The sequence below is a fragment of the Pongo abelii genome, chromosome 18 (assembly GCF_028885655.2).
Source record: "Pongo abelii isolate AG06213 chromosome 18, NHGRI_mPonAbe1-v2.0_pri, whole genome shotgun sequence".
Taxonomy (NCBI): Eukaryota; Metazoa; Chordata; class Mammalia; order Primates; family Hominidae; genus Pongo; species Pongo abelii.
In genome coordinates this window covers 31,799,796-31,814,779 of record NC_072003.2, presented here as the reverse complement: position 1 = coordinate 31,814,779, position 14,984 = coordinate 31,799,796, and the positions used below count along the sequence as shown (strand labels likewise).

General features: G+C 57.6%; 3 protein-coding genes across 5 annotated transcripts in view; 1 reads left to right on the top strand and 2 right to left on the bottom strand.

Annotated features, from left to right (window-relative positions):
* SGF29 (SAGA complex associated factor 29) overlaps positions 1 to 9,503 on the bottom strand; it is an 89,378-nt gene extending 79,875 nt beyond the window's left edge. For 2 of the 3 annotated variants that reach the window (XM_054533766.2, XM_054533768.2), the window contains exon 1: positions 9,354 to 9,501. The gene's annotated coding sequence lies outside the window, so the exon portion shown is untranslated. Of the gene's footprint in view, positions 1 to 9,353 lie in introns of all 3 variants that reach the window. The other variant, XM_002826283.6, reaches the window with a different exon arrangement.
* IL27 (interleukin 27) lies at positions 843 to 9,762 on the top strand. Its single transcript, XM_063717320.1, is given in 7 exon segments — positions 843 to 1,038; positions 3,392 to 3,477; positions 5,005 to 5,065; positions 5,068 to 5,264; positions 5,349 to 5,447; positions 7,005 to 7,163; positions 9,213 to 9,762. Coding segments are annotated over 7 exon segments (1,059 nt in total). The 3' UTR covers positions 9,474 to 9,762.
* Positions 9,763 to 10,173: 411 nt separating this feature from the next.
* APOBR (apolipoprotein B receptor) lies at positions 10,174 to 14,670 on the bottom strand. The gene is made up of 4 exons (XM_002826282.6): positions 14,445 to 14,670; positions 11,131 to 14,088; positions 10,778 to 11,046; positions 10,174 to 10,691 (listed from the first exon to the last, which is right to left on the bottom strand). The coding sequence occupies exons 1-4, from the start codon at positions 14,499 to 14,501 to the stop codon at positions 10,622 to 10,624; spliced, it is 3,354 nt and encodes a 1,117-aa protein (XP_002826328.2). The 5' UTR covers positions 14,502 to 14,670; the 3' UTR covers positions 10,174 to 10,621.
* Positions 14,671 to 14,984: the final 314 nt, after the last annotated feature.

Genomic DNA, 14,984 nt, shown 5'->3' with positions numbered 1-14,984 from the left:
ACGGGGTTTCATCATGCTGGCCAGGCTGGTCTCGAACTCCTGACCTCATTATCTGCCCGCCTCGGTCTCCTAAAGTGTTGGGATTACAGGCATGAGCCACCGCACCCAGCCTAAGACTTTTTTTTAATTAGAGAAGGGGGTCTCACGATGTTGCCCAGGCTGACTTTGAACTCCTGGGCTTAAATGATCCTCCTGCCTCGGCTTCCCATAGTGGTAGGATTACCAGCATGAGCCACGGCACCCAGCCAAACACGCCCTACCCTTTCTTTCTCTTTTCTTTTCTTCTTCTTTTTTTTTTTTTTTTTTTTTTTGAGACAGTGTCTTCCTCTGTTGCCCAGGATGGAGGGCAGTGGCGCGATCTTGGCTCACTGCAACCTCCGTCTCCCAGGTTCAAGCGATTCTCCTGCCTCAGCCTCCTAAGTAGCTGGGACTACAGGTGCCCGCCACCATGACTGGTTAGTTTTTGTATTTTTAGTAGAGACGGGGTTTCACCATGTTGGCCAGGCTGGTCTCAAACTCCTGACCTCAAGTGATCCACCCGCCTTGGCCCCCCAAAGTGCTGGGATTACAGGCATGAGCCACCTCTCCTGGCCTTATTTTATTGTGTTTTTAATAGGGACGGGGTCTTGCTATTTTGCCCAAGCTGGTCTGGAACCCCTGGCCTCAAGGGATCCTCTCACCTCAGTTTCCCAAAGTGCTGAGATTACAGGTGAGAGCCGAGTCGCCCAGCCAGGGTTCAAGATGTGAGAGGTAAGGCAGTTCTGGGTGACAGTAGAGCTTGGGAGGGGCCATGGAGAGAGCTTAAGCGAGGCCCCATGTGGTCAAGGGGGTGAGCAGATGGCATGCCTCCAGGACCCACTGTGGGGAGCCCCAGCTGCATGGGCTGCCGGGGAGTGAGCTGCCACCACTGGGGGGTGCTGCAGGGGAAACAGGGGCTGGACTCCAGCCCCAGTTCCCTGTCGGTCTCCAGTGGCCTGTGGGGCTGCTCCCTCAGCAGATATCGGTATTTCCCTGGCGCACTCGTTCCCATGTGGCCTGGTGGGCAGTGCCCAGGCAGGCCGAGGAGGCAGAGAGCAGGAAGGGGAAGCCCCCCCCCGGTTTCTATCTCACACCAGGGACCCGGCAGGGAAACCCCACAGGTCCTAAAAAGAAAGTGGCAGCAGTTGTTCTTGGGGAAGACCAAGAAACCCCATCCTCTCCCTGAAGATGGGAAATCCAGGGCGGGGCTGAGGGTGGGGCTGTGCTGGAAGGGAGATCTGTGGTCCATGTGGCCCAGCCCTGACCATGGCCTCTACAGAGCAGAAACACCAAGATTATTCTTGGATCTGTTTGAGCCCTGATCCTGACCTCACTCAACTTGAGCCTGGCCACAGGCTGAGCCCCGATCCTGGTCATTGACTGAGTTCTCATCCCAGCCCAAGCCTGGACCCCCTGCTGAGTCCCAGTCCCAGTCAGCACCTTGGCCAAAGACCAAGCTCTAGACCCAACCCTATAGGCCACAAGCAAAGCCCCAGGTCACCGATAGTTCTGACCCTAAACACAGACACAGCCAGGACATTGGCCCAGGACTAGGCTGTGAGTTCAGCTGTACACTGAGTCCTGATCCTGATTATAGACTGAAATCAAATCCTATATCTGACTTAGGTTAAAGATGGAGACAGAGCCCTTGGCCCTGGAAAAAGCCCTAACCCTGGTCCCAGATATGGCCTTGGACCTGGTTTTATCCAGCTCTGACCCTAGTTACAAACTGAGCTCCAATCCCACCATCACGCTGAGCCTCTGCCTGGCCCCATGCAAAGGTGCACTCCAGCCACCCACTGAGCACTGACTCTCTTTGCGCCACCTCCCTCAGCCATCTGGTAAACCGTAAGGGAGTCAGATGACTCAAAACCCCGAATCCCCTCGGGTGGGCAATCCCCTTACCTGGCCATCCATCTTTGGAAGGACAGTAGACCCTAGGATGGTGGTGGCAGAGCCGAGAATCAGGAGGGGCTTTGGGACTCTGGGATCAACCAGTGAATAGGGCTGGATGGCTCACCCAAGCATGGGGCATTGAGGACAGGGCTGGACGTGGGAGCTTAGCAGTGAGTCTGGAGCTTGGATGTCCTGAAACCCCAGCTTCCCGTCACCCCCCATCATACCTCCCACCCCCTCCGGGAAGGGAAATTACATTTCCCCATTTTAGCAAGGGGTGGCGAGAGGGAAGAGTGAGTGAACACAAAGCTGAAAGTACAAGCAGGACGGAAAGTGAAACCGGGCACAGCCCCCAGTATAAGACCCCCCCTACCCAGGAGATGGCTGACCAAAGAGGCTGGGCCCCGCCATGGGCCAGACGGCAGGCGACCTTGGCTGGTGTGAGTTTGAAGCCAGGGGTGGGGGGCTTGGTTGAGTTTGGGCAGAGAATGGACAAGCTTGGCTGGTGCAGATGGGGGTCGAGAGCTGAGAGCAGCAACTTGGCCAAGACTGAGGATTCAGCTGGCTGCTGGATGGGAAGGGAGGTTGGCATGACTGGGTGGGGGCCTGGGGCAGTGGGGTGGTGGTTTGTTTGACCCAGGGCTGGGCAGAGGATGAGAAGGAGGCCTTGGCTAGCGGGAATGGGGAGGGTTGGACCAGCAATTTGACAAGGACCAGGTCTAGGCAGATAAATGAAGAGTTTGGAGTGAATAAGCAGAAGCCAAACAGCTTGGCTAAGACTGAGAATGGGGCCGGCTGGAGGAAGAGCAGAATGAGGTGCTGGCACAAGTGGGGTGCTAGGACCAAGATGTCAGCAGCCTCACTGGGTCAAAGGTCTTTAGTTTGATGTTGGCAGGAGGTCCAATCTGTGGCTGGTGGCTGCAGAACTCAGGGGCTAGAACCAGAGCAGTAGGCAGAGGAGAAGGTAACATGCCACGTAGGGCAGGTAGGGACCAAAGGCTGGAGGATGGAGACAGCCTTCAAAGGCCAGAGCCAATGACCCAGGATCGGTTGCAAAGGGTAAGGATGGGGTCTGGGGGCTCCAGAGCTCAGGCTGGAGATGGCACAGCTCACTTATGGTTGGGCTTGATCCACCAGGGCCTGGGGGCACCCACCCAGTCCCCAACATTGAGCTGGAGACTCTGCCTTAAGTCTCCAGGATGTCATAGGGTCTGAGTGGCCCCAAAACCAGGGAGTCTGAATGCCAGAGATCTTAGGTTAGGCATTGCCCACCACATCTGGAAGTCCACGAGGGAGGTAGATGTCCCTAGAAGCTCCCCTTCACCTTTATCAGGGGACATTTTGAAGAGCAGAGCCCAGGGGTTAGAGATTGAGAGAGGACAGGGAAGAGGCAGGGAGAGAAGGGAGAGCAGGATGGACTTCGGGCCAGTTTTGGTTTGTGTTTCGAGGAGAATTGTGTAACTCTTGTGCTTGCTAGATTTCCTCTCCCTGAGGGGGAAATTGGTGAATGCTGCCCTCTTCCTAGAGCGCCCATCCGCTGCCCCTCTTTCCAGGAAAACACAGGTCAGGAAGCACACTCGGAATTCAGCCATTCTGGGCTGGGCGCAGTGGCCGATGTCTGTAATCCCAGCACTTTGGGAGGCCAAGGCAGGCGGATCACCTGAGATCAGGAGTTGGAGACCAGCCTGGCCAACGCGGCAAAACCCCTGTCTACTAAAAATAATAAAAATTAGCCAGGCGTGGTGGCACATGGCTGTAATCCCAGCCACTCAGGAGGCTGAGGCAGGAGAATTGCTTTAACCTGGGAAGTGAAGGTTGCAGTGAGCCGAGATTGCGCCACTGCACTCCAGCCTGGATGACAGAGTGAGACTCTCTTAAAAAAAAAAAAGCTCCCACACTGTGATTCGCCCCAGGCAGGTTACCCTGCCAGGATCCACCTGCCGTGGTGGAAACTGGACCAACCTGTCCTTTCGACTCCCTGGAATAGAGCCTCTGGCATTGCCAGCCCATCCCTGGGGACCTCATGGCCAGTTCAAGCCATTAGAGCCGCTTGGCTGAGCCCAAAGAATCCTTGGCAGAACATGATGTACCCACTCCTGGGGCAGGTGGCTGCCTCCCTCTGCATTCTCTGGGGAAAACCCATGGGCTCTGCATTTGGAAAAATCTGGAATCCAGTCCTCGCTTTCCACCTTCTGGCTATTTGACCTTGGGCAAGTCAACCTCACTGAGCCTCATCTGCAAATTGGGGAGAACAATAGCACTGAGGCTGCCACACGTGGTTGTGCAGGTTGCTCACTGAAAAAGGCATTTGGCCAAGGGAGTTTATGGAGGTCAAAATCCAGCCTCTGTCCCGGCACAGTGGCTTATGCCTGTGATCCCAGCAGTTTGGGAGGCTGAGGCAGGAAGATCTCTTGAGGCCAGGAGTTCAAGACCAGCCTGGGCAACATAGCGAGACCCTGTCTCCACAAAAAAAAATAGAAACAGGCACAGTGGTGTGTCCCTGTGATCCCAGCTACTTGGGAGGCTGAGGCGAGAGGATCACTTGAGCCTAGGAGTTCAAGGCTACAGTGAGCTGTGATCACACCACTACACTCCAGCCTGGGTGACAGAACAGAACTCTGTTTCAAAAAAAAAAGGATCAGGCTTCTGGTCTTTTTGCAAAAGTGGGCACGCCATGTGGAGATGCCATACGGGGGCCGTGCCAGCTGCATCGTGGGGTTTTGTTTTGTTTTGTTTTTTTGAGACGGAGTCTGGCTCTGTCACCCAGGCTGAAGTGCAGTGGTGTTATCTCAGCTCACTGCAGCCTCTGCCTCCCAGGTTCAAGCGATTCTCCTGCCTCAACCTCCTGAGTAGCTGGGATTACAGGCATGCACCATCACGCCCGACTAATTTTTGTATTTTTAGTAGAGACGGGGTTTCGCCATGTTGGCCAGGCTGGTCTTGAACTCCTGGCCTCAGGTGATCCGCCTGCCTCGGCCTCCTAAATTGTTGGGATTACAGGTGTGAGTCACTGCACCCAGCCTCCATTGTGGTTTTGAGGAGGCAGAGGAATGATGCTGGTGAAAGTGCCTGCACCGTGCTCACAGCTAGCACAGGCTCAGAAAAGGCAAGTTTCCTTCCTTCTCCTAAGTTCTCAAGCTCTCTCCCTGTCTTGCCACCCTCTCCCCATCTCTCCAGGGCTCAGCCTGTTGCTGCTTCCCTTGCTCCTGGTTCAAGCTGGTGTCTGGGGATTCCCAAGGCCCCCAGGGAGGCCCCAGCTGAGCCTGCAGGAGCTGCAGAGGGAGTTCACGGTCAGCCTGCATCTCGCCAGGAAGCTGCTCTCCGAGGTTCGGGGCCAGGCCCACCGCTTTGTAAGTCCCCCTAATGCAGCTGGTGCTGGGGATGGGCAGACCCCCAATCCCTTCTGGCCCCCACTAACAGACCTTGCCCCCCAGGCGGAATCTCACCTGCCGGGAGTGAACCTGTACCTCCTGCCCCTGGGAGAGCAGCTCCCTGATGTTTCCCTGACATTCCAGGCCTGGCGCCGCCTCTCTGTGAGTGAGGGCTGGTGGAGTGGGGCGGGAAGCTTGTGATAGGCTGAGGCCAGGGTGCAAGATAAGGCTGGAGATTGAGCTGGAGATGCATTGGGGATAGAACCTGGATGAGGTTGAATATGTCATTAGACATAAAGATGAAAGACAGGCATGGTGACTTACACCTATAAACCTAGCACTTTGGGAGGCCCAGGTGGTAGGACTGCTTGAGGCCAGGAGTTCAAGACCAGCCTGGGCAACATAGCGAAACTCTGTCTCTACAAAAAAAAATTTAAGAGTTAGCCAGGCATGGTGGTGTACACTTTTGGTCCCAGCTACTGAGGAGCCTGACATGGGAGGATTGCTTGAGCTCAGGAGTTGGAGGCTGCGGTAAGTTATGATCCTGGACTCCAGGATGGAGGACAGAGGGAAACCCTGTCTCAGAAAAATAAATAAACTGCCAGGCGTGGTGGCTCATGCCTGTAATCCCAGCACTTTGGGAGGCCGAGGAGGGCGGATCACCTGAGGTCAAGAGTTCAAGACCAGCCTGGCCGACATGGCGAAACCCCATCTCTACTAAAAAATACAAAAATTAGCTGAGTGCGGTGGCTTACGCCTGTAATCCCAGCACTGTGGGAGGCCGATGTGGGTGGATCACCTGAGGTTGGGAGTTCAAGACCAGCCTGACGAACACGAAGAAACCCCGTCTCTACTAAAAATACCAGATTAGCCGGGTATGGTGTTGTGAGCCTGTAATCCCAGCTACTCGGGAGGCTGAGGCAGGAGAATTACTTGAACCCAGGAGGTGGAGGTTGCAGTGAGATGAGATCGCACCACTGCACTCCAGCCTGGGCAACAGAGTGAGACTCCATCTCAAAACAAACAAACAAACAATAAAGATGAAGCTGGAATAAGGAAGTGGGGTTGGGAAGAGGTAAGAGTGGAGCTGGGCATGGAACGCGGCAGGCATGGGACTGGAATGAGGCTGGAGACAGATCACAGCAGCATGGAGGGTGGGTGGAGGTGGCACTGGGGGTGAGAATGCGGACAGTTAGAGGTGAGAAGGTGATGATGAGGGTGAACGTTAAGCAGGGGATGGAGAAGGGATGGGGATTGCTGGTGGAGAAGGGAATGGAATGGGGTTGGGAATGAGGTTGGAGATGGGATGGAAAGATGGAAAGAGTGAGTCTGGGCACATGGAGGAAGGATGGAGTTGGGGTTAGGAATGGGAATGAGGCTGAAGATGGGATGGAAACACGTGGGCAGGAGGTAGGATGGGATGGTGGAGGAGGGAAGGGAACAGGGCTGTGGATGGAGAGTGCTTCAGGGACTGAGAGGGGGTGGGTTAGAGATCATGGGCATAGGAGTGAAAGGGAGGCTGGAAAAGGAAATGGGACAAATGTCCCAGACAGTGGAGATGGAAGGAATGGGGACAGAGCTGGGCTGAGGTGGGGAAGAGCTACAGGGATGGACTGGAGGCTGGAGTGTGGAATGGGAAGGAGACTCGAATGGGGGGGGGGGTGTGATATGGCCATCCTTGGCCTGTGGGCCTTTCCTGACCATCTCCCTCCCCTTCAGGACCCAGAGCGTCTCTGCTTCATCTCCACCACGCTTCACCCCTTCCATGCCCTGCTGGGAGGGCTTGGGACCCAGGGCCGCTGGACCAACACGGAGAGGATGCAGCTGTGGGCCATGAGGCTGGACCTCCGCGATCTGCAGCGGCACCTCCGCTTCCAGGTAGAGCCCGGCCACTCTCCGCCACCCAAGACCACGTGGGAAAGAAGACTCGCTGGCTCATTCAGTGATCCCATGCTCTGAGTGTGTGTGAGTGTGAGAGTATGAGCGTGACTGTGTGTGGGTCCATGAATGTGAGAGTATGAGTGTGACTGTGTGGGTCCATGAGCGTGAGAGAGTGAGTGTGACTGTGTGGGTCCATGAGTGTGAAAGTGTGACTTTTAGAGTGTGTGAGTGTGTGGGTCTGTGAGTGTGAGAGTGTGTGGGTGTGACTGTGAGTGCGTGTGGATCTGTGTGAGTGTGAGCATGACTGTGTATGAGGGTGTGGGTCCGTAAGTGCGAAAGTGATTGTGTGGGTCTTTGTGAGTGTACCTGTGAGAGTGTGTGGGTGTGACTGTGAGTGTGTGGGGGGGGCTGTATGAGTGTAAGTGTGACTGTGTGTATGTGGGTCCGTGAGTGTGTGAGTGTGTGACTGTGAGTGTGTGAGTGTGTGGGTCTGTGAGTGTGAAAGTGTGTGACTGTGTGTGAGTGCGTGGGTGTGACTGTAAGTGTGTGTGGGTCTGTATGAGTGTGAGCATGACCGTGTGTGAGTATGTAGGTCCATGAGTGTGAGAGTGTATGGGACTGTGAGTGTAAGAGTGTGGGAGTGTGTGGGTGGGTGTGTGAATGTGAGTGTTGTGAGTGTGAAAGTGAGGTGTGTGGGTGAGAGTTTGGGTATAGGTGTGTCAGTGTGTGAGGATGAGTGTGAGTGTGAGAGTGTGTGGGTACGTGAACGAATTTTTTTTTTTTTCTGAGACTAAGTCTCACTCTGTCGCCCAGGCTGGAGTGCAGTGGTGCGATCTCAGCTCACTGTAACATCTGCCTCCCGGGTTCAAGCAATTCTCCTGCCTCAGCCTCCTGAGTAGCTAGGATTACAGGCATGCACCACCATGCTCGGCTAATTTTTTTTTATTTTTAGTTTCACCATGTTGGCCAGGCTGCTCTCAAAGTCCTGACCTCGTGCTCTGCCCACCTCGGCCTCCCAAAGTGCTGGGATTACAGGCGTGAGCCACCGTGCCCAGCCATGAATGTGTTTTGTGTGAATGTGACTGTATGGGAATGAGTGTGGGTGTGTTGTGAGAATGAGTATGTGTGTGAGTGTGTGCATGTGTGTGCGCGTGCACACAGCCACACCAGGCCCTGGTGCTGCCCCTCAATCTTCGCATTCTCCTGGGGCTCCATCTTGAACAGGAGGCCATTGGGCTTTGAGTTCACTCAGGGTTTGTCCTGAGCGCCCAGCACAGCGTCTGCCTCCTGTTTCCTTTCTGCCTCTGATTCTCTGATGTCACCCAGATCCTCCAGAACCTTTCAAAGGGAAATCAGAATTTTATACTTAATGAAATGAGAATAGAAAATGCAAGCAGCAGGGCCGGGCGTGGTGGCTCACGCCTGGAATCCCAGCACTTTGGGAGGCCAAGGCGGGTGGATCATTTGAGGTCAGGAGTTTGAGACCAGCCTGGCCAACATGGTAAAACCCCATCTCTACTAAAAATACAAAAATTAGTCGGGCGTGGTGGTGTGCGTCTGTAGTCCCAGCTACTCAGTAGGCTGAGGTAGGAGAATTGCTTGAACTGGGGAGACAGAGGTTGCAGTGAGCCATGATCGCCCCACTGCACTCCAGCCTGGGCGACAGAGTGGGACTCCAAGAAAGAAAGAAAGAGAGAGAGAGAAAGGAACGGCAAGCAGCAGGGAATCTGAGCTATTGATGACCCGACCCAAGAGCAACCTTCACAGCAGAGAGAAACTTCCTGAACCCCACCCCTCGGGGCAGTCCTTGGGGTGATCTAGCTCTGTGAGCATCCTCTTGCTCCTTGACTTCCATTTTCTCAAACCGAAAGATCAGGTGAGCCGCGTTAGCAGGTGACATCATGGAAGATCAAGTAGGGAATGTCCGGGGAAATCATGACCTTGTGGTCACTGATGTCATTGGGAGCTGCTGGGCATGAATAGGGAATGAGGATTATCTCAGGTTCTCGGCCTGGCCCCTCCCTGACCCATGGCCTCTCCTCACAGGTGCTGGCTGCAGGATTCAACCTTCCAGAGGAGGAGGAGGAAGAAGAGGAGGAGGAGAGGAAGAGGCTGTTCCCAGGGGCACTGGGCAGTGCCTCACAGGGGCCGGCCCAGGTGTCTTGGCCCCAGCTCCTCTCCACCTACCGCCTGCTGCACTCCTTGGAGCTCGTCTTATCTCGGGCCGTGCGGGAGTTGCTGCTGCTGTCCAAGGCTGGGCACTCAGTCTGGCCCTTGGGGTTCCCAACATTGGGCCCCCAGCCCTGACCGGTGGCTTCTTAGCCCCCTGCCCCCCACCCTTTAGAACTTTAGGACTGGAATCTTGGCATCAGGGCAGCCTCCGCATCATCAGCCTTGGACAAGGGAGGGCTCTTCCAGCCCCCTGCCCCAGGCCCTACCCAGTATCTGAAAGCCCCTCTGGTCCTCGCCAGCTATTTATTTCTTGGATATTTATTTATTGTTTAGGGAGATGATGGTTTATTTATTGTCTTGGGGCCTGCTGGTCATCCTCAGGCCAAGCCCCCATGCTGGGTGCCCAATAAAGCACTCTCATCCACCCCCTGGCCTCCGCTTCTCTTCGGGGAAGGGCTGCCTGACACCCAGAGGGCAGGGCAGCCTGGAATGGGGTCAGCAACCTCCAGCCATCCTGAACCCCTATCTGCTCCTACACTTTTGGGGTCCCTGGCCCACCTTCCCCTACTATGTCCTGCTCAGCCAGGCAGTTGCCGTAGTAACCAGCAGCATCCTGAGGCCGAGCTACCGTTTTGGAAGCTCAAGGCAGCTCGTCTTTGATTCTGAACAGTGCTCCTTAAGCCCTCCTAACTGCCTTCCTTTGGCCTGGATGCAACTCCAGAGGTTTGTGTGATCCCCGCCCAGTTCTGAGGGTCTTGGTGCAGGGAGTTGGGCTGGGAAGCGGGAGTCAGAGAGGAAGGCCTGAAAGGAAAATGGTCGCTGTTCCCTGTCAGTCTTCCTTGCAGTCCTTATTTTTTTATTTTGTTTTTAAAAGATGGGGGTCTTGCTATGCTGCCCAGGCTGGTCTCGAACTCCTGGTCTCAAGCGATCCTCCCACCTTGGCCTCCCAAAGCTCTGGGGTGACAGGCGTGAGCCCCCGTGCCCAGCCTCCTTGCAGTCCAGACAGCTGACTCAGGCTGGGGAGGAACCAGGGCAGGCACCCTGAGAGGTGGTCTCAGTGGGGTAGGTGGTCCACCAGCCTGTGTTGGAGAATCAGACTCCTTAAGTTCAAGGTCTTCCCAGATGTCTGGTTTTGCCTGCTCCATGAATGATATATCAAGACGCTGAGGCCCAGAGAGTGGAGAGGATGTGTCCCCGGTGGCAGAGGGAGCAGGGCTCAGTGGCGTTGGCGCAAGCCTTCTGGCCCCCACTCAGGGCCTGGCTCCCAGAGCACCGGATCTCAGTCACTGGGGCTTAGGCCGGCCCAGACGGGCTTGCAGCTCCTGCATCATGCCAGGGTGCGCGAAGCCAAACCTGGAGGCGGAAGTCAGGCCCGTGAGAACGGGTTCCCAGGTGCCTGTGGTCTCTTCCCCACCCCAGCCGAGTTGCCCTGTGCCTACCCGTGTCCCAGGGGCCTTCTCCTGGCTGGCACCGGGGTCCCATCATGCCTCAGAGGGCTTGGCTCCAGGGGTTCCTCCAGCTGGAGGGGTCTCTGCTCAGGAGCCGACAGCTCCTCCTCAGGAGGGTTGGGGGCTGGGGGCTCCTCCTGCTGCTCCCGGGCCGGAGTCCGACGAAAAGAGGGCCGGGAGCGACGCTGTGAGGAGCTTCTCGAGAGGTGCACGCGACTCCTTGGGACAGAGACATCTAGGAGGGACCCGGGGAGCGGGGCCTGCAGGAAAGGGGGCACAGAGGACCATGGGGCCGGCTTCGGGATTCCACTCGTTCCCCCCAAGACCCCACCAAGAGCCCTCACCTCGCTCCAGCTGTTGGCAACACCTCCTCTGGCACTGCCCATGGCCTCAGCCGTCTTGGCTTCCCCGACTGACTCCGGCGCAGCTTCTACAGGGGCCTGGTGTGTTGGCCGCTCCTCCTGGCCCCTGACATCTTCCAGGCTTTCTGGCTCAGTGTCCTTGGCCTCTGCTCTCCAGCCCCCGGTCACCATGAGACCCTCTGCATCAAGGAGCCTTGGTGCCTCTCCCTTGGGGTGGTGATCCCCACGCCGCCCCTCACTGTCTTCCCTCTGTTCTCTCTCCTGCCATCCAACAGCCTCTTCTTCCAACAGCGTCCACTCTTCTAGAAGCCCCCCAGCCTCCACCATGGCTCCCATCCCCCCTGCCCTCACTGTCTGGGAGCCCACGCGATCCAGCCCACAGCTGTCCTCTGCACCTGCAGATTCCTCGGCCTCTACCCCCCCTCCCCCAAGTCCTCCCTCCCTGGACTCAAAAGCCTCTACTTGGCCGCCTCTGCCAGCCACCTCTTCCTCTGCTGAGCCCTCCAGGCCAAATTCTTGCCCACCTGCGTGCTCTCCTGCTGCTGCCTCTTCCCTTTCTTTTGAGTCCCAGCCTTGCCCAAGCGCCCCTTCCAAAGCTTCACCAGCACCAGCAGCGCTGACGTCTGGGACCACCTCACCCCCAATAATCCCAGCAGCCACAGAGCCAGTCTGTGCATCCTCACGGTCCTGGAGGCCCACAGCCACCACTTGCAGTCTCCAGCCTCTCCTGGATGTTCTGTCAGCCTCCGCCTCCCCATCCTCAGTTTCTCTGGCATAGGCCTCTCCCAGTGATGGGCAAGGCCCTGTGTCTGCCCCTGTGCTTCCGTCCAGCTCCTGGTTCTCTGAGACAGACGCCTCTCCCTCCTCAATTCCACATCCCGTGCCCTGGGTTGTCGGCCCCTCCCCGCCTGCCTCTGGGACTTCTGATAGTTCAGACTCTCGGTCTCCTTCAGCCTCAGCCACCGGGATCTGGCCTCCCGCAGCCTCCTCCTCCCGCTGCTCGTCATCGGCCGCATCCTCCTGGGTATTTCCTCTCTCCATGTCCCTTCTCGTGTGGTTTTCCCAGGCTCCTGGGAAGGCCTCGGAGGCCTCAGGCTTTACAGACCCCGCGTGCCTGGGACCTGCCTCCAGGCTCCTCTCCTGCTCCTCTTTGCTCAGAGCCAGAACTCCCACGAGCTCCACCTCCCCTGCCTCCCTTTCCTCGGGTTGCTTAGTTGGGGTCTGGGCACTCCCCATCAGCTCAGGTCCCTGGCCTTTGGTGACCCTGTGTGTGAGGCCACCCCATTCCACCCCCAGTGGGCCACAGCTAGTCTGGGCCGCCTCACTCTCCTCCCCTGTGAGCTCGTCCTCAGGCCTGGCCTCTGGAGTTACCTCCAAGTCGGCAGCGCCTTCAGCCTCTCCATCTGAGGGCAGCTCAGCCGCTGGATCCATGCTGCTCCCTCTCTCCTCCTGGGCCTCCTCTGCCTGTACCAGCTCTTCCAGCCTGGCCCGGTCGGCCCTGATCTCCAAGTCCCGCCTCATCTCGGCCTCCTTACCACACAGGTCTGCCTGGCCCTCAAAGCTCTCCCCTGCCTCCTGGCCTCCCACAGCCTCCCTCCCTGCGGTCTGGCTCTCAGCAGCCTCTTCTGTTCTTTCAGTGCCCAGGACCTGGGCCTGTTTGGGGAAAGGGCTCACCTCAGCCTCTCTCTCCTCATCCCCCTCCTCCTCTAGGACCCAGACTTTTCCAGTAGCCTCTAGGAGCCTTTCTCCTGGGACTGCTCCATATTCTGTCTGTCTGACTCCCAGCAGGTCAGCCTCCTCTTTGCCTGAGGTTGTCCAGGCCTCGTTCTCTCCTGAGGCTGTCCCAGCCTCGTCCCCTCCTGAGGCTGTCCCAGCCTCCTCCCCTCCTGAGGCTGTCCCAGCCTCCCCTCCCGAGGCTGTCCAGGCCTCGTCCCCTCCCGAGGCCGTCCCGGCCTCCCCCCCTCGTGAGGCTGTCCCGGCCTCCTCCCCTCCCGAGGCTGTCCCGGCCTCCTCCCCGCCTGAGGCTGTCTCGGCCTCCTCCCCGCCTGAGGCTGTCTCGGCCTCCTCCCCGCCTGAGATTGTCCTGGCTTCCTCCCCATCTAAAATTGTTCTGGCCTCTTCCCTACCTGGGGTTGTCCTGGCCTCCTCTCTGCCTAAGATTCCCCAGTCCTCAGGCTCTGCCCCTGGGCCCCACGTCCCCCGTGCCCTAGTGCTTTCACAGGCCTTCTCCACCACTACCACCTCTTCTCCTTTCCCAGCCCCTTCGGCCCCAGGCTCCTCAGTTTCCCCTGCATCTGCCTCCCTGACCCCCTGCTCCGTCTCCCGGTTGTCCCCCGCCACCTTTGGCCCACTAGCACCAGCCTTCCCCTCCGACTCCCCATGCCAGGTCCACTCTGACTCCGCCCCTCTGGCCATCCCTGCCTCTCTTGCCCTGACCTCTTCCTCCTCCTCCTCCTCCTCCTCCTGTTCCCAGCTTCTCAGCCTCTCCTCTCTGTTCACTTCCTGCTCATCGGACTCCTGCCTCTCCTGGGCTTGGCCACTCCTGTCTTGGCAAGCCCCAGACCCTGCCTTGGATTTCTTTCTGGCCTCCAAGGGGGCGCTTGGCTCCTGGCACCTGGCAGCCTTGGCTGTCTCCCCAGCCCCACTGTCCTGCCTCTCTGCTTGGGACCCATGGGAGCTGCCATCTCCCCAGCCCCAGGTCTGTTCTACAGCTGAGATCCCCACCTCACGTCTTTTGTCATCTCCAGGCCCTCTCAGACCTCCAGCCCCCTCGCTTTGGCTGCCTCTAAGGCCCTCCAGGTCCTCCTGGGCTTCCTCCTCTACAATCTTCCCTGTCTTTCCCACCGCCACCGCCCCTAGTTCCTCAGCCGCCTGCGCCTCCCGCTCTACAGTGGGGACTGCATCTCCCAGGAGGTAGGAGACAAAGGTGCCGAGGGAATCCTAGGAAAAAAGAGGGAGGGGAGAGTCATTGAGGGGAGTCCCAGCCCTTTCCCTGGGGGCCCTGGCTGGAGGAGCCCAGGTTAAGGAAGAGGGTACTGGGATCTGAAAGGAGAAGAAGAGGATTTGCAGAAGGAGCCAGAAAGGGCATCGATTAGGGGTATGAGGACGCATGGTTGGAGGTGGGGACTGAAATTCAGAAAATATTAGGCCAGGAGTCTGCCTGAACCTGAGAAAGCAATCTCCAGTCTGAGGAGATCAGAAGGAGGAGGGGAAAGGTGAGGCCCCAGGGGAGGTGTCCGGAGGTGAGGCCCCAGGGAGTGGGGTGCAAGTCTCTGGCAGCTGTCTGCCCTTCTCACCAGTGCCCCCCTCAAGGCCTGGTGCAGCCCAGGGAGGTGTAGCCGGAGGAAGTCCATCCTGTCTGTCTCTGTCTGTGTGTCCAGAAAGCTGATAATGACCGTCCCCACCCAGCAAGACAAGCCAATCTTCCCCAGGACCAAAGGCACTTCCTCTTCCCCTGTCTCCCTGATGCGTCCCCACCCCAGGCCCTGCCCACGGCCCCTGATGCCCACAGCAGCCCCCACTGCAGCCCGGGAAATGGGTGTACATCACACAGGGGACTCAGGTGCACATTTGGAAATAAAGGGCAAGCAAGAGGCCAGAAAGGACAAGGTGGGAGCAGGAGACCTTAGAACTGGGGAGGGGGAGAGGGAGGGGACATGTGGCAACAGCAGCTCAAGTGACTCAGGTCTTGTATCCGCACCTCAACCATTTCCGCCTCCCCTACAAGCCACAGCCACTCTGCAAGAGGAACCTGGGGTTTGTGGTTCCTGTTTTGCTTGGGAAGAAAGAGTAGCAGTGAAGAGGGGGCTGGTGGGAGCTCTGACACATTTCAGCGT

Excerpts from the sequence above, each read along its gene's own strand:
- APOBR (XM_002826282.6), bottom strand. The coding sequence starts at position 14,501 with ATGGACTTCCTCCGGCTACACCTCCCTGGGCTGCACCAGGCCTTGAGG. Across the intron at positions 14,089-14,444 it reads AGGCCTTGAGGGGGGCACTG|GATTCCCTCGGCACCTTTGT; the intron begins GTGAGAAGGGCA and ends CTTTTTTCCTAG. Across the intron at positions 10,692-10,777 it reads AGAAGGCCCCTGGGACACGG|GTTTGGCTTCGCGCACCCTG; the intron begins GTAGGCACAGGG and ends TTCCGCCTCCAG.